This window comes from Mugil cephalus, chromosome 21 (assembly GCF_022458985.1).
Source record: "Mugil cephalus isolate CIBA_MC_2020 chromosome 21, CIBA_Mcephalus_1.1, whole genome shotgun sequence".
In the NCBI taxonomy this organism is placed as follows: domain Eukaryota; kingdom Metazoa; phylum Chordata; class Actinopteri; order Mugiliformes; family Mugilidae; genus Mugil; species Mugil cephalus.
In genome coordinates, this window is record NC_061790.1 from 90,897 (window position 1) to 107,500 (window position 16,604).

General features: G+C 47.9%; 3 protein-coding genes across 4 annotated transcripts; 2 read left to right on the top strand and 1 right to left on the bottom strand.

Moving 5' to 3' along the window:
- Positions 1-526: 526 nt before the first annotated feature.
- LOC124999313 (activator of 90 kDa heat shock protein ATPase homolog 1-like) lies at positions 527-3,114 on the bottom strand. Its single transcript, XM_047574163.1, has 9 exons — positions 2,900-3,114; positions 2,461-2,651; positions 2,311-2,393; positions 2,104-2,221; positions 1,948-2,030; positions 1,700-1,873; positions 1,169-1,270; positions 1,035-1,086; positions 527-959 (listed from the first exon to the last, which is right to left on the bottom strand). The coding sequence occupies exons 1-9, from the start codon at positions 2,977-2,979 to the stop codon at positions 802-804; spliced, it is 1,041 nt and encodes a 346-aa protein (XP_047430119.1). The 5' UTR covers positions 2,980-3,114; the 3' UTR covers positions 527-801.
- A 720-nt stretch (positions 3,115-3,834) lies between these two features.
- Positions 3,835-12,178, top strand: vipas39 (VPS33B interacting protein, apical-basolateral polarity regulator, spe-39 homolog). 2 transcript variants are annotated; one of them, XM_047574160.1, is made up of 19 exons: positions 3,835-4,112; positions 5,302-5,414; positions 7,137-7,242; positions 7,327-7,461; positions 7,540-7,575; positions 8,015-8,079; positions 8,191-8,247; positions 8,314-8,406; positions 8,738-8,771; positions 8,866-8,968; positions 9,045-9,072; positions 9,154-9,227; positions 9,572-9,647; positions 9,784-9,918; positions 10,265-10,306; positions 10,380-10,556; positions 11,567-11,656; positions 11,747-11,851; positions 11,936-12,178. In XM_047574160.1, exons 2-19 carry the CDS (start codon positions 5,322-5,324, stop codon positions 11,954-11,956), a joined length of 1,470 nt encoding a protein of 489 aa, XP_047430116.1. In that variant the 5' UTR covers positions 3,835-4,112; positions 5,302-5,321; the 3' UTR covers positions 11,957-12,178. The 2 variants fall into 2 exon arrangements, with proteins under 2 accessions (XP_047430116.1, XP_047430115.1); XM_047574159.1 differs by having other exon boundaries at positions 3,836-4,112; positions 5,322-5,414.
- A 137-nt stretch (positions 12,179-12,315) lies between these two features.
- LOC124999312 (probable G-protein coupled receptor 132) lies at positions 12,316-15,313 on the top strand. Its single transcript, XM_047574162.1, has 2 exons — positions 12,316-12,659; positions 13,191-15,313. Exon 2 carries the CDS (start codon positions 13,202-13,204, stop codon positions 14,285-14,287), a length of 1,086 nt encoding a protein of 361 aa, XP_047430118.1. The 5' UTR covers positions 12,316-12,659; positions 13,191-13,201; the 3' UTR covers positions 14,288-15,313.
- Positions 15,314-16,604: the final 1,291 nt, after the last annotated feature.

Consider the following 16,604-nt stretch of genomic DNA (forward strand, 5'->3'; position numbering starts at 1 on the left):
CAGGCTCAGAGGTGGGCCCAGACATCTCTATAGGAACCTGCTGACTGTCCTCTCAAAGTCCTCGATGGTGGAGTGGGACCTCAGATCAGGAGAGGCCAGAGAATCTGATGCCTTGCTGGTGGATCCAGGCCTGGTACTGGTGGATGGGGGGCCTGGTGCTGGTGGAAGGCGTGGTGCTGGTGGATGGGGGGCCTGGTGCTGGTGGATCCAGATCTGGTGCTGGTGGATGGGGAGCCTGGTACTGGTGGATGGGGGGCCTGGTGCTGGTGGATCCAGGCCTGGTGCTGGTGGATCCAGGCCTGGTGCTGGTGGATGGGGGGCCTGGTGCTGGTGGATCCAGGCCTGGTGCTGGTGGGTGGAGGGCCTGGTGCTGGTGGATCCAGATCTGGTCTCAGAGGTGGTGATCGACACTTCCTGGTCCTTTTACCGTCATGGGTTCTTGTGGAGGATGAGAACGTGATGAGAACTTGTGCCCTAAATGTCTAAAACACTGAGACAAAGAATCAGATCTGTGGACACTCAGACGTCCAGATGAGGCTCCAGATCAGTGGAAGTTTATTTATGTATTTATATCATTACTTTAAAATATATTAATGGACATTTTGTTCTCATCTAGAGTTGGACAGTCCTTATGCTAAGCTAAACAGCAAACAGCTGTCCCTGGGGTGGACAGAGGACAACCAGTCCACTTAATGAAAAATGTAAGATTGTTCCTTTAAGAGCGTTCATTGTGTTGAATTTCTTAATGTCCTCCTGACGTCCTGGCTGTCTGTCCTCATCTCACACAAGGCAACTCGTGTCTCAGTATCCAAACGTCTGTTTTATGGCCTGGAAGTAGAAGCGTCTCCAGCCCTCCTTGGTTGAGTCCTCGTCCTTCACAGGAACTCCTTGACACTTGACGCGGAGGACAGTCTGGTCCCCGGCGTCCTGCAGCTCCAGGCCGATGGAGGCGTAGTGGGCTGAAGAAACACAGTGGACATTATCTGATTAGCTCTGAGGAGACACTGTGGACAGACAAGATGAGAAGGACTCACCTCTGGGCCACGTCCTGAACCTCCACCTCATTTCGATCCTCCGGTCCTGAATCTGTAGTGAGTGGACTTCGGTTACCATGGCAACATGACACAACTTTACTGACATCTGATTGGCTGTGCAGCTGTGACCTCACCAGGTGTGTGAACTCTCCACTGACACTTCCGTCCAACAAGTGGAAACGTCCTCCGGGACGAGCGTCGACCATGGCGGCTGAGCGGGTGAAGACCTGCACAAACTGGAGGGACAGGTGGAACACAACAGGACTATAGTAGTACTACAACAGTACCACGACAGTTATACAACAGTACACTCTGTGTCCCAGTCTGTCCGGTCTGTCCTGGTCTGTCCTGGTCTGTCCCGGTCTGTCCCGGTCTGTCCCAGTCTGTCCCGGTCTGTCCCGGTCTGTCCCAGTCTGTCCGGTCTGTCCCAGTCTGTCCTGGTCTGTCCCGGTCTGTCCCGGTCTGTCCCGGTCTGTCCGGTCTGTCCCAGTCTGTCCCGGTCTGTCCTGGTCTGTCCCGGTCTGTCCCGGTCTGTCCCGGTCTGTCCCAGTCTGTCCGGTCTGTCCCAGTCTGTCCCGGTCTGTCCCAGTCTGTCCCGGTCTGTCCTGGTCTGTCCCAGTCTGTCCGGTCTGTCCCAGTCTGTCCGGTCTGTCCGGTCTGGGTACCTCCTGACTGATGAAGGTCCTGTAAAGCTCGTCTGCAGATGTCTGAAAAGTTTCCTTCAGGTCAAAGCTGCAGGTTGGGATCTGGACCCCTGTGGGACAGGTGGTGCAGGTTGGGTTCTTTACATCTGTGGGACAGGTGGTGGGGTGGGAGGTGCTCCTGGGGGCGGGGCTAATCTGCAGAAGAGCAGACGGGGGTCAAAGTTCACGTCCAGTATTAACAGCAGCTTCAGGACGTCAGGTGGGTTTACCTGGACTTTATTGGTCTGGTTGTTCTTGGCCGACTCAAGGGGCTTCAGTCCGTCGGTGGGAAGGATCATCCCCTGACTGAACTCTGAGGTCAGAGGGCAGAGGTCACTGTTGGGATCATGAGCCTATGACTGAGGGTCCTGGTGCAGGTAACTGACCTGACTTCAGCTGGTGGACGTACTGGCCCAGAACCCGGCGGATCTCCTGAGTCCCGGTCTTCTTCATGAGGTCCAGGAGTGGCGTGTTGGGTTGGTCCTTACAGAGCGACACCGAGACCTGGACGATGAAGTCATCAGTGAAGTCATTAATGAGAGGTCATCAAAGACCTCGATGAGGTCATCAACACGTCCAATAACGTCACTCACATCCAGGTCGTCCTCGTCGTTCTCGTCCGACAGGTTGCACACATCCACGGTCCCTCTGTACTTCACTCCGCTGCTGGACGTCCCTGCAGACAGGAAACAGCATCAGCACCAGCGAAGAAGAGGATGAGGGTACCGTGTGATGTCACTGACCGAGCCAGGCGGCGCTGAGCTGCCACTCGTAGAAGAAGAACAGTTTTCCTTTGCGGTTGTTGATGGACGCTTCTCCCTCCAGCTTGTTGACGTCGGTCAGTTGACACTGTCCCTCAGGTCCATTCACTTGGACGCTGAGTAGCAGCTGATGGAGACGCTCGGAGGACCATCCAGAGACGTCCCGCTCCGTCCTGTGGGGGGCGGGTTAAAAATATCTGTAGCTGAAACAGCTGCTTGGTCACATGACTCTCAGACTAAAATAACTCATCTCAAATATCCTCTGGTTCTTCTCCTTGCTGATCATCTATGCTGTTTCCGAGGCAACAAGCACAATTACCTGTTGAGAACCCCCCCCCCCCCCCCCCCCCCCACCCCCGTCAACACAGCAACCACGACAACAACACTGACAACAGAAGGAGAAGAAGAAGATCACACAGACCAGTGCCAGTTGTTGACGTTGGTGGCGTCTGCTCTCTCCTCTACGATCCATCGAGGATCTCCTTCCCCCCATTTAGCCATGTGGTCCAAGGACCCAGGTCTCTGGTCTCAGGTCTCTGGTCCCAGGTCTCTGGTCTCTGATCAGGACTACAGGGACAAAGCTGTTGACTCCGCCACTGACTGAGAGTGAACCAGCTGAAACATGAACTAGTGACTTCCTCTGGTGACTTTCAAAATAAGACCACGTGTGGCGGTCTCAGGACCCGGACCTCCTCTGGAGGGGACCCTTTGGACTAAAGACCAGTCAGGTTTGGACCAGTCCTCCTCTCTCCCCGAGGGAGTGTCCTGCATCAAATCAGACCAGTCTTATCTTCTTAGTGATGTCTCTGGTTGGGCCTATTGTCCTCTGTCTCATCATGTCTCTGTGTTACCTGTCCAGGGACTGAGGACGCTAATTTGCATTGTTGCTATAATCTGACATATTTACTTCTAGTGTTGGATAGCTGTTCATTAATGAGCTCTAACCCTATCACATAAATAAAAAGAAACAAATAAAATATAATAAAATTATAAATAAATAAGAGGTTGGTTCTGTAGCAGTGGGAGGAGCCACCACCACTTCAGGCTCTCGGCTTCTGAAATACAAGAGGAAACAGCTGGAGTTCAAAGGAAAGAATTTAAAGGATATTTACATCAATTAAATGAGCATAATTCAGCAAAATACAAATGAACTCCTTGATGTACATATCTGTTCTTATCCTTTATTCATTATCCTAGATTTATTTATTTTTTTACACTTTTTGTACAAGAGATTTTCTTTCTTTCTAGTTGTGTTCATGACAAATGTGTAAAGCTTAATTTTAAAGTTGGTATTAGAAATAAACAACAAGCAGATAGAGACTGAGAGAGGAGGCGGTCACCGCTGCTTCAATACATCTCCCAGCAGCCCCTGCGCAGGCGGAAGTGGAGGTGTTTCCGTCAGAGAAGAAGAAGAATCGGAATCAGAATCAGAATCAGCTGTATTGACAAACTATGAGTCCACATACAAGGTATTTGACTCTGGTCTCGTTGCTCATTGGTACAAAACAAAGCTTTTAAATAAGCGTAAAAAATAAAAGCGTTAAAACTAGAAAATTGTACAACCGACGGTGAAGAGAGAGAGAGGAGACAGAAGAAGAGGAGGAGACGAAGAGGAGGATCTGCTGCATGTGAAGGTAACACATCTGATCTTGAATACATGACCATATTGATTCTCTTCCGTTTTACGGGGTTCGGGTTTGGTGTTAACACCTGAACGGTGTATTCTATCCGCCTGCTGACGTCACGATTCCCGTCGTCGCGTGTCACGTTTGCTTGTACGTAAAGAAGATTCCCTGCAGAATGCGCCCCGACACAGAAATACCAACTACAACAGCTGTGTTTTCACAGTTGTTTACATTCACCCACGGACCAGCACTTCCGCAGCGCCACAGCTGATCGCTGACGTCACGCAGAGGCTTTACTCGATTATTATTATTATTGTTATTATTATTAGTGTATTGAGTTGGGACAATGCACATTAATCAGCATCGATGCAATAGTCATCAGTGTAAATGCACCGTAGTCCCAAGGCAACAGACAATTACAGAACCAGAACCAGACACAGACAGAAACATGACCAAGAACCTAAGAGTACGCATCAGATTAAGAAAAGTATTTATTTATGCGAGTACATGTCTGCTCAATTCTTAACCCGTGTCTGTAATTATTTTTAAAAAGTCAGTCTTTGTCACAGTTTGAGATGTGTCGTTTGGTAGCTGTCTAGACCACGAATATTAGACTTTCCTAGGACATGACAACAATGAAAGTTCGGGGGTTTTCTGTCCAAACGTAAAAAAAAAGACTTGATGACCTGATGTTCTGAAGTGTATTCTCTGAGACTTTCACTTCGAGCTGGACAACATTTTAAAAACTTAGAACCAATACAAGCCTTCCACAACCGACTGATGTTATGGTTAGAGTTAGGAAGATGGTCTCTAAAGAAGGGTCAGGGGTGGATCAGGGTCAGGGGTGGAGGTGGGTCAGGGTCAGGGTTAGGGGTGGATGAGGGGTGGGGGTGGATCAGGGGTGGGGGTGCGGGTGGGGGTGGGTGAGGAATACCATAGCAGTGTGATGCTTGTACCTACAAACCTTCCTTAAAGCTTTAAACCAATAGAGAGAAGACAGATGTAGTAACTGTCCAGTCGTGCTTTAGTGCTCAGGTTGGAGGGTTGAATCTATTTGTCCATGGAATTTATTTATTTATTGGGTTTTTACCACTGATTTAGTTGATCTTAACAAGCACTGACTTTGTGATTGATAATTATTATTGTTTCCTTGGCCTCCTTGTTTAAAAAGTTTAAATTAGTTAAAAGATTTTAGTAGTTTGATGTGTTTCTGTCTAGATGATGAAGAGCAAGGCTGATGAGGAAGACTATTGGAACAGCTCCAAGTTCAAAGCATTCACTTTTGATGACGAAGACGATGAGTTCAGCCGGGTAACACCTGTCACTTACCTGTCACTTACCTGTCACTCACCTGTCACTCACCTGTCACTCACCTGTCACTCACCTGTTATCTACCTGTCACTCACCTGTCACTCACCTGTCACTCACCTGTCACTCACCTGTTATCTACCTGTCACTCACCTGTTATCTACCGGTCACTCACCTCGCACTCACTTGTTATCTACCCGTCACTCACCTGTCACTCACCTGTCACTCACCTGTCACTTACCTGTCACTCACCTGTCACTCACCTGTTATCTACCTGTCATCTACCGGTCACTCACCTGTCACTTACCTGTCATATACCTGTCACTCACCTGTCACTCACCTGTTATCTACCTGTCACTCACCTGTCACTCACCTGTCACTCACCTGTCATCTACCTGTCACTCACCTGTCACTCACCTGTTATCTACCGGTCACTCACCTGTCACTCACCTGTTATCTACCTGTCACTCACCTGTCACTCACTTGTTATCTACCCGTCACTCACCTGTCACTCACCTGTCACTTACCTGTTATCTATCTGTTATCTACCCGTCACTCACCTGTCACTCACTTGTTATCTACCTGTCACTCACCTGTCACTCACCTGTTATCTACCCGTCACTCACCTGTCACTCACCTGTTATCTTCCTGTCCCTCACCCGTCACTCACCTGTCACTCACCTGTTATCTACCCGTCCCTCACCTGTCACTCACCTGTTATCTACCTGACATCTACCGGTCACTCACCTGTTATCTACCAGTCATCTACCAGTCACTCACCTGTTATCTTCCTGTCCCTCACCTGTTATCTACCTGTCCCTCACCTGTCACTCACCTGTTATCTACCTGACATCTACCGGTCACTCACCTGTCACTTACCTGTTATCTACCTGTCATCTACCTGTCACTCACCTGTTATCTACCAGTCATCTACCGGTCACTCACCTGTTATCTACCTGTCACTCACCTGTTATCTACCGGTCACTCATCTGTCATCTACCTGTCACTTACCTGTTATCTACCCGTCACTCACCTGTTATCTACCCGTCACTCACCTGTCACTCACCTGTCATCTACCTGTCACTTACCTGTCATTTACCTGTCATCTACCTGTCACTCACCTGTCATCTACCCGTCATCTACCCGTCACTCACCTGTCATCTACCTGTCATCTACCTGTCATCTACCCGTCATCTACCTGTCACTCACTTGTTATCTACCCGTCACTCACCTGTCACTCACCTGTTATCTTCCTGCCACTCACCTGTTATCTACCCGTCACTCACCTGTCACTCACCTGTCATCTACCTGTCACTTACCTGTCATTTACCTGTCATCTACCTGTCACTCACCTGTCATCTACCCGTCATCTACCCGTCACTCACCTGTCATCTACCTGTCATCTACCTGTCATCTACCCGTCATCTACCTGTCACTCACTTGTTATCTACCCGTCACTCACCTGTCACTCACCTGTTATCTTCCTGCCACTCACCTGTCATCTACCCGTCACTCACCTGTCACTCACCTGTCATCTACCCGTCACTCACCTGTCACTCACCTGTCACTCACCTGTTATTTACCTGTCACTTACCTGTCACTCACCTGTTATCTTCCTGTCACTCACCTGTCATCTACCTGTCACTTACCTGTCACTCACCTGTCAGGTGACGTTCAGGTGTTTCAGCGTGTGACGTTCAAGTGACATTCAGGTGTGTGTTTCAGCTGAAAGAGTCGAAGCAGGCCGTGAACAGTATCCGGCGTCTGGTGGAGGAAGAGGACGATGAAGACGATGTGGAGAAGGTCAGCTGGAGCGGAGAACCAGTCGGCAGTAAGACCCTCACCTCTAACACCTCTGGAGAATCGAGCATTGTGATTGGCTGCTTCCTGAGATACTTACTGTTCCTGTCCTCAGGTATTTCCTGGTCCGTTAAAGAGACGGCAGCGTCCAATCAGAGGACAGAGAGAGAGCCCGCCTTCCCCAAGATCACCACAGAAACGTCGATCAGCAGGAGCCAATCAGGATACTCCCTGAGCTCTCTGTTCAAAGGTAAGGCAGGTGGGACAGTTGTTGGAGATGTGTGGGACAGGTGAGAGACAATCTGACCTCTGATCTGATTCTGTGCAGGAAAAACGAGAGGAAACTTCCAGAGCTTCACTGACTGTAAGTCTGAAGATGGTGATGATGATGATGATGAAGATGATGATGATGATGATGATGGTGATGGTGATGATGAAGATGGTGATGATGATGATGATGAAGATGGTGATTATGATGATGATGATGATGATGATGATGATAGTGATGATGATGATGATGGTGATGATGGTGATGATGATGATGATGATAATGATGATGATGGTGATGATGATGAAGATGATGATGATGATGAAGATGATGATGATGATGATGATGATGATGGTGATGATGGTGGTGGTGGTGATGATGAAGATGATGATGATGATGAAGATGATGATGATGATGATGATGATGATGGTGATGATGGTGGTGGTGATGATGATGAAGATGATGATGATGATGAAGATGATGATGATGATGATGATGATGATGATGATGATGATGAAGGGATTTTGTGTTCTAGCGTCCAGTGATTCGTCTGCCAGACTCTATGCTCCTGAGCTCCGAAAACCCAAATCTGAATACAAGGTAACCGCAGGACTGGTAATCTCATTACAGTCAGGTAATCTGATTACCAATGCTAACAGTAGTATTTGTATTTCCTGGTGATATTATGATGTCATCATGCTGCGCCATCAGGATTATGTCAGTGACTGGTCGCCTGAGGAGACGGTTCAGAGGCTGCAGCAGAGAAAGGTAGGTTCAACTATTCATTCATTTATTGATCCATCCATTCATCAGTAATCTGGTTACCTGTCCCAGGTGGTGTCTCTGGAGAAGTTCCGGTCTCTTCAGGACAAACTGCTGTTGTTGGATTTTGCCGTCAGCGCCAACGACGGAAACGTCATCACAGCTGTAAGTAGCTCCATGGTCCTGGCCCTGGCCATGGACCTCACCCGCCATCTACCTGCCATCTACCTGTCATCTACCTGTCATCTACCTGTCACTCACTCGCCATCTACCCGCCATCTACCTGTCCCTGGCCCTGCTCCTGCTCCTGCTCCTGCTCCTGCTCCTACTCCTGGTCCTGGCCCTGCTCCTGCTCCTGCTCCTGTTCCTGCTCCTGGTCCTGGTCCTGGTCCTGGTCCTGGTCCTGGTCCTGGCCCTGGTTAGGGTTAGGGTGGTTGACATGAAAACAAAATCCTGTTTGACCTTTGATTGACAGATGAACGTTTCTGTTTTTCAGGTCCTGATTCATCTCAAGAGGACCTTGAGCAAAGGTAAGTGTCTGTCCTGGTCCTGGTCCTGGTCCTGGTCCTGGTGCTGGTGCTGGTTCGGCCGTTGTTGACAAAGATACGTCTTGTGTTGTTTCAGAGGTTTTGTTTCGGGAGCTGGAGTCCAGACAAACGGCTCTAAGACATTTAATCCACTACCTGAAAGAGACCAGAGACCAGACCCTGCTGCTGGAACTGCTCAGGTAACACACACCTGGACACACACGCACCTGGACACACCTGTGTGTGGTCTAACTTTGTTTAACTTGTGTCCCTCAGAGCTCGGGGGAGGACGGAGGACGTGGCGGTACGTATCAGAGACACACAGGTCCTGACAGGAAGCTGATGTCATTGCTGATGTCACTGCTATGTGTTTCCATGGTGGCAGCTGCTGCAGTATAAAGAACATCTGAGGATCACAGACGAAAACAAGAGGCGGGACTTCCTGAAGAGCTGTATAAGGTGGGTTTTTAATCTGATTACTGTACGGCTGGCCCTGGTAATCTGATTACTGGTAATCAGATTACTGTACGGCTGGTAATCTGATTACTGTATGGCTGGCCCTGGTAATCTGATTACTGAACGGCTGGTAATCTGATCACTGAACACCTTTTAATCTGATTACTGAACGGCTGGTAATCTGATTACTGAATGGCTGGTAATCTGATTACTGGTAATCTGATTACTGCACGGCTGGTAATCTGATTACTGGTAATCTGATTACTGAACGGCTGGTAATCTGATTACTGAACACCTTTTAATCTGATTACTGAACGGCTGGTAATCTGATTACTGTTGTCTTCCAGCCTTCCTTTTTCTGCGGAGGACTCGGCTCACGTTCAGGACCACTACACTCTCCTGGAGAGGCAGATCATCATCGAGGTGTTTGATTCAGAACAAGAATATTCTCAGATTCTCAGAATATTTACTCATTATCTAATCATATGAGTCCAGCGTGATCTGGTTTAATGCTGGGATTATACCAGAGTTAACGGACTGAATCCTGTCTTGTTGCTAGGCAACGGACCGACAGGCTGAGCGCGGCGGGAAGGTTGAAATATTCCAGAAGTTCCCCAGAAGAGCCTTAATCCTCAACATGCCTCTGATCACAACTCTGTACTATTGCTGCTTCTACCACTACCCCGAGCCCGAGGTCAGCAGGGAGACCGGATTAGAGAAACCAGATCACTGGAAACAGGAAGTAGATTAGAGTTGGTTGAACCAGATTCGTTTAACCAAACTAGAGGAACCAGATTACTGACTACATATTGAAACAGGCTAGAGGAACTAGATTAATAAAACCAGATTAGTTGAAACAGATCTGCTAAACCAGGCTAAAGAAATCAGGCTAATTTAACCAGATTAGTTGAAGTGCTTGTGCTTTAGATGAATTTTGACGTGTTGTTTACATTGAACACTAACCCAGCGTTGACATGATGTTAAACCGCATTGAATGAACTGGATTATATGAATGACGCAGGTGTTTTTGTTGTTTCCAGGGAACCTACAGCAGTCCGTTGAACGTCCGTCAGACCTTCAAGGTGAGAGCTGACGTGATTCCTTGTTGAACGCTAAATTCTCAGGGCGCTAACCGTCGCTGACCTCTGACTTCAGATTTCAGAGAAGCAGTATTTCATAACAGCGTTGTCAGCGAGGGCGAAGCTGAAGGCGTGGTTGGATGTAGATGCTCTGTTCACCAGTCGGAACTGGCTCGGCTTCACCAGGAAAAAATCTCCTCTGAGCTTCCAGCGAGTTGTTGACATCCTGCACAAAAACTCCGCCCCCACTCAGGTGAGACGTTGGCTGTAAAGATATCCATTTAATAGTTCACTTCATTTGATCATTTAAATTATTTAACGTCGGAACTTCTCAAGATGTTCAAGATAACTAAGACGCTAACTAGGATCAACATTCCAGCTCAGCCTTAATGTCTTCAAGGAGTTTAACCAGCTGATAAATAAAAATATCTGAGTGTCATCTGCATAGAGACGAATGTTGATACAGTGTTTCCTGAAGATTTCTACTGGCTCAGTCACTGATGACAGATCTATGAGTTAATCTGTGTCTTAATCTAAGAGTTAATCTCTAGATGCTGCGAGCTAATCTCTAGATGCTGTGAGTTAATCTCTAGATGCTGTGAGTTAATTTCTAAATTCTGCGACTTAATCTCTAGATGCTGTGAGTTAATCTCTAGATGCTGCGAGTTAATCTCTAGATGCTGCGAGCTAATCTCTAGATGCTGTGAGTTAATCTCTAGATGCTGTGAGTTAATTTCTAAATTCTGCGACTTAATCTCTAGATGCTGTGAGTTAATCTCTAGATGCTGCGAGTTAATCTCTAGATGCTGCGAGCTAATCTCTAGATGCTGTGAGTTAATCTCTAGATGCTGCGAGCTAATCTCTAGATGCTGTGAGCTAATCTCTAGATGCTGTGAGCTAATCTCTAGATGCTGCGAGTTAATCTCTAGATGCTGTGAGTTAATCTCTAGATGCTGCGAGTTAATCTCTAGATGCTGCGAGTTAATCTCTAGATGCTGCGAGTTAATCTCTAGATGCTGCGAGTTAATCTCTAGATGCTGCGAGCTAATCTCTAGATGCTGTGAGTTAATCTCTAGATGCTGCGAGCTAATCTCTAGATGCTGTGAGTTAATCTCTAGATGCTGTGAGTTAATCTCTAGATGCTGTGAGTTAATCTCTAGATGCTGCGAGTTAATCTCTAGATGCTGTGAGTTAATCTCTAGATGCTGCGAGCTAATCTCTAGATGCTGTGAGTTAATCTCTAGATTGCCGTTATCTGTGCAGGTGCTGCAGGATTATGTGGCGCTGGTCGATGACACAGAGCTGAGGATCAGTTTGGCTCATAAACATAAATGTCACGATATCGCCATCAATGTGAGTTCATATTACCGCTCCTGTCACAGATGCTAACGATGCTAATGATGCTAGTGTAATGATGACTGGTGTGTCCTCTGGGCTAATCAGACGTACCGAGACATGAAGGACCGGCAGCTGCTGCTAGCATACCGGGGAAAAGTGGAGAGGGGTTCGTCAGAGGAGAGGAAGATCGATGATCTACTCAGCAACCCGGTGAGGGGGGAGGGCAGAGGAGGAGGAGGAGGAGGTGGGGGGGGGTTTAAGTCATGTGACTGAACTCTGCTTCTTCTCTTTCAGCAAATCCGATGGAAGAACTAAGCAGAAACGACTTTTACTTTGAAAGTGAAGTGACTGGTTCCTCTATGAGACGACATCATGACAAACAGAACCATCCAATCAACTCGTCCACTTCAGTCTCTGGAGGAGGAGCTGTGTGTGTGACTCCTCCCACTGAGTGTAGGGTGGGTGGGGCTTCCACTGAGTCATTCCTTAAAAATAAAATTTGTTTAAAGATAAAAGAATAAAAAAATGAAAACAAAATGACTATGTTGTTGGTGTTGGAGGAAGAGGAGAAAGGTGAAGGAGGAGGTCGTTGTGTTTTGAAGTTTCTTTTTGTTTTGAAGGAGCATGAAGAGAGGGACCAGCTGATTGATTCATTCATTCATTTTTTTCTTTCATTCAAAGTGATTGTATTAGTTTCATTTAAGTTATTGATCAAAGTGTTTTTTAAAGACAGTCAGATTTTATTTAATAATGTTACTCAGAGCAGCTCAGTTGCACATGAACAAAAACAGAAACCTTCTCTTAAAAAGAAAAATAGGAGAAGACGGTTAAACTTAAACATAAATTACATATATATGCATATATTCAAGCTCCACCTCTTCAGATGTAAAATGAGATGACATCATGAATTAAAGATGCAGGAAGAGATGCTGGGCGTGGTCACATGACCCAGGGTTTCTCCACATGGTTCATTCAGAATCAGCGCGACAACAAAGACCACAGGATGCCCGACACAGAGGTGAGATGAGAGGATGATCTATATATGAAAGGATGATCTATAGATGAAAGTATGATTTATATATGAAAGGATGATTTATATATGAAAGGATGATTTATCTATGAAAGGATGATTTATAGATGAAAGTATGACCTATAGATGAAAGGATGATCTGAAGAGAGGATGATTGATAGATGAGAGGATGATCTGACCCGAGTACTGATCAGAGATCGATTATTAATTTGCTCTAGTGTGCAGCTCTAAATGTCTGGTCCTGGTCCTGGTCCTGGTTCGGGTCCTGGACCTGGATTTTGTGTGATGGAAAGCTTGGTTGTTTGAATGTATCTGACAGGAAGTCTTTGTGGTTTCAGTTTGAGACAACGGCACGTCTTCAAGAGGAAACGTGTCCTTTCTGACAGCGTTTTCTCACGTCTCAGTCTGTTCGTTTTCCTGCTAAGATTCAACTTCTTCAACCGACACGTTGCCACGACGACGTTCATTAGAGACAGAGCTAAACACACCTAACGGTCTCTGTCCCCACGTCTCCCGTAGACTGACTGAGAATGGACCTGACTGGCCGTCTCCATCCGTCCATCATGCTGTCGGTCACTGAAGCGGTTCCCCTGACGACCAATCAGAGCTCGGCGTTGTGCGAGCTGCCGTACGAGGATGGCCGCCTCCCTCTGGTGCTGCTGTACAGCTTGGTGCTGGTGGTCGGTCTTCCTGCCAACGTGCTGACGGTCTTCCTCACCTGGCTGCAGGTGCGGCGGAGGAACGTTCTGGCCGTGTACCTGTGGTTCCTGTCGCTGTTTGATCTCGGCTACCTGTGCACGCTGCCGCTGTGGGCGGACTACGTGGTCCAAGGTCACCAATGGCGGTGGACATCGATGGCGTGCAAGGTGACGGGCTACATCTTCTTCACCAACATGTACGTCAGTATTTTCCTGCTTTGCTGCATCTCCTGCGACCGCTACGTGGCCGTGGTCTACAGCGTGGAGACACGAGGCCGCCGCCACCGCCGCCACGCCGTCCTGATCACTCTCGCCATTGTCGTGGTGGTGGCCGTCGGGCACGTCCCCGTCTTCACCATGAAGGAAGGTGCCGCTGCCGAGGGCCAGCGCCGCTGCTTCGAGCCGAGTCAGAGTGGCGCCATGGTGACGGGCTTCAACTACGCCCGCTTCCTGGTGGGTTTCCTGGCGCCGCTGGTGCTGCTGGTGCTGACGAACCGCGGCGTCCTGGCCAACGTGCAGCGCAGCACGGGGCTGCAGCAGGAGCACAAGCGGCGCGTCCGGAGGCTGGCGGTGGCCGTGGTGGCGCTCTTCCTGGTCTGCTTCGCCCCCTATCACCTCATCCTTCTGGCCAGAGCCGTCAACTTCCACTTACCCCGACCCAAGGGCGGCTCCTGCCTGTTCGAGTCCACCATGTACACCCCCTACACCGTGTCCCTGGGCCTGTCCACCATCAACAGCGCTGCCAACCCCCTCCTCTACGTCCTGTCCAGCGAGAACATCCGTAGGGAGCTCGGCCGGGGACTCAGCCACGTCTTTGGTCCTCGGTCCAACAACAGCCAGAACCAGATCCACACCTTGGAGATGACCTCTGGTTTCCTCCAGGGTCCGACTGGACCACCAGAGACCACAGACAGCTGAGGCGGTTGCGAGGTCTCTACTGGACCCTACTGGACCCTACTGGACCCTGCTCAACTCTACTGGCTCTACTTGACTCTGCTGGTCTCTACTGGTCTCTACTGGACCCTGCTGGACTCTGCTGGACTCTACTGGCTCTACTTGACTCTGCTGGTCTCTACTGGTCTCTACTGGTCTCTACTGGACTCTACTGGACCCTGCTCAACTCTACTGGCTCTACTTGACTCTGCTGGTCTCTACTGGTCTCTACTGGACCCTGCTGGACTCTGCTGGACTCTACTGGCTCTACTTGACTCTGCTGGTCTCTACTGGTTTCAACTGGACTCTACTGGACTCTACTGGCTCTACTTGACTCTACTGGTCTCTACTGGTTTCAACTGGTCTCTACTGGACTCTACTGGTTTCTGCTGGTCTCTACTGGACTCTACTGGTTTCAACTGGTCTCTACTGGACTCTACTGGTTTCTGCTGGTCTCTACTGGTCTCTGCTGGACTCTGCTGGTCTCTAGTGGCTCTGCCTTATTGGGGTCTGGGTTTTCTCGGTGGGTTTTTATATTACTGGACTGGACTCTCTTTGATTTATGATTTGTGTCATGTTCAAACTCAATAAATGTTTAGATCACGTCTTTAGAACCGAATAAATGTCCCTGGTCCTTTGAAGTAATTTAGTCCTTGTTGACAGGAAGTCTGACCTGATTCCTGCTGCGCTCTGATTGGCTCTGCTCTCATCCGGCTGCTCTGATTGGCCTCATTCATTATTTAGGAGCTTAGACTGAGTGTAACATGAATCATTGATGAGTGACCTGGATTTAAATATGACAAAAACTAAAAGAGTCTGGTTCTCTGACCTCTGACCTCATGATGATGTTTTTGACGGTTTATCAGCTGAATTTTACGCAAGTTTCTGGAAAATTGTTGAAGCTCCACTTATTGAGAATGAGACTAGATTCTAAATTATTTGCACTTGTATTTACTGGACCTTTAAAAAACAAATCTGAACAAGATAATAAATGAAAACAAACAGACTTCATGGCCGACCTCCATATCAGTGACGACATAAGATTGATTTTGGATTTACGTGATCTTTCATTGTATTTATTAAGTGTCTGATACAGCAGAAGCTCTAGATTTATTTGGTTCCTACTTCAGATCTCAGTAGTTTAAAAATCTATCCCAGTACCTCCGACAGATTTCCTGATGATGGATGTGCTCGTCTGTACAATTTCTCTCTTTTTATGTCTAATTACTATGGAGATACTTTCACTGAAGGTATAAATGGTTTATCTATCATCCAGAAACAAATTTGAATCATGTAACTGACACCGTTTTACTTCCAAAAGATAAAACACCAAACTGGATCATCAATATAACTAAATAATGAGTTATATCTTAATTTGAAGAAATGGGAAATCTTAAGACACATGTGCAACATTCCAGGGAAAAAATCTGTCAAGTATTTAGCCATCGTGAAGCAAAACGGTAAAGACAAACTAACCAAATATAATGACCTCAGGTCATGTTAATCCCAAAGGTGTTAGAAGAAAGTCATCTGGACTTGTAGAGTTTCTTGGAGATATTTCATCTCAGCAGCTTCTTCTGTTCTGACAGACTGGAGGAAGTCGAGGTTTAAGTAGGAAAACTCTGTGGGTAACACCATCACAAATTTGCGTCAGTGCTGGGTCGTTCCCTGATGAGCTGGTTCTTCTGTGTTGGGCCATGTGTTTATAGACGGGGTGTTTAATTTCCCCGATGAACAAGTCTGTACATTCCTCACTGCACTGAACAGCAACACTGCATTACTCTGTGTCTTTGGGGCGGACCGGTTTCTGTGTGATCTGTCTTTGGGGCGGACCGGTTTCTGTGTGTTCTGTCTTTGGGGCGGACCAGTTTCTGGGTGTTCTGTCTTTGAGACGGACCGGTTTCTGGGTGTTCTGTCTTTGGGATGGACCGGTTTCTGGGTGTTCTGTCTTTGGGGCGGACCGGTTTCTGGGTGTTCTGTCTTTGGGGCGGACCAGTTTCTGGATGGTCTGTCTTTGAGATGGACCAGTTTCTGGGTGATCTGTCTCTGGGGCGGACCGGTTTCTGGGTGTTCTGTCTTTGGGGCGGACCGGTTTCTTTTGATCTGTCTTTGGGGCGGACCAGTTTCTGGGTGTTCTGTCTTTGGGGCGGACCGGTTTCTGGGTGTTCTGTCTTTGAGATGGACCGGTTTCTGGGTGATCTGTCTTTGAGATGGACCAGTTTCTGGGTGTTCTGTCTTTGGGGCGGACCGGTTTCTGGGTGTTCTGTCTTTGAGATGGACCGGTTTCTGTGTGTTCTGTCTT

Excerpts from the sequence above, each read along its gene's own strand:
- LOC124999313 (XM_047574163.1), bottom strand. The coding sequence starts at position 2,979 with ATGGCTAAATGGGGGGAAGGAGATCCTCGATGGATCGTAGAGGAGAGA. Across the intron at positions 2,031-2,103 it reads CGTCCACCAGCTGAAGTCAG|AGTTCAGTCAGGGGATGATC; the intron begins GTCAGTTACCTG and ends CTCTGACCTCAG. Across the intron at positions 1,874-1,947 it reads ACCAGACCAATAAAGTCCAG|ATTAGCCCCGCCCCCAGGAG; the intron begins GTAAACCCACCT and ends GCTCTTCTGCAG.
- vipas39 (XM_047574160.1), top strand. The coding sequence starts at position 5,322 with ATGATGAAGAGCAAGGCTGATGAGGAAGACTATTGGAACAGCTCCAAG. Across the intron at positions 5,415-7,136 it reads AAGACGATGAGTTCAGCCGG|CTGAAAGAGTCGAAGCAGGC; the intron begins GTAACACCTGTC and ends TGTGTGTTTCAG. Across the intron at positions 8,772-8,865 it reads CAAGAGGACCTTGAGCAAAG|AGGTTTTGTTTCGGGAGCTG; the intron begins GTAAGTGTCTGT and ends GTGTTGTTTCAG.
- LOC124999312 (XM_047574162.1), top strand. The coding sequence starts at position 13,202 with ATGGACCTGACTGGCCGTCTCCATCCGTCCATCATGCTGTCGGTCACT.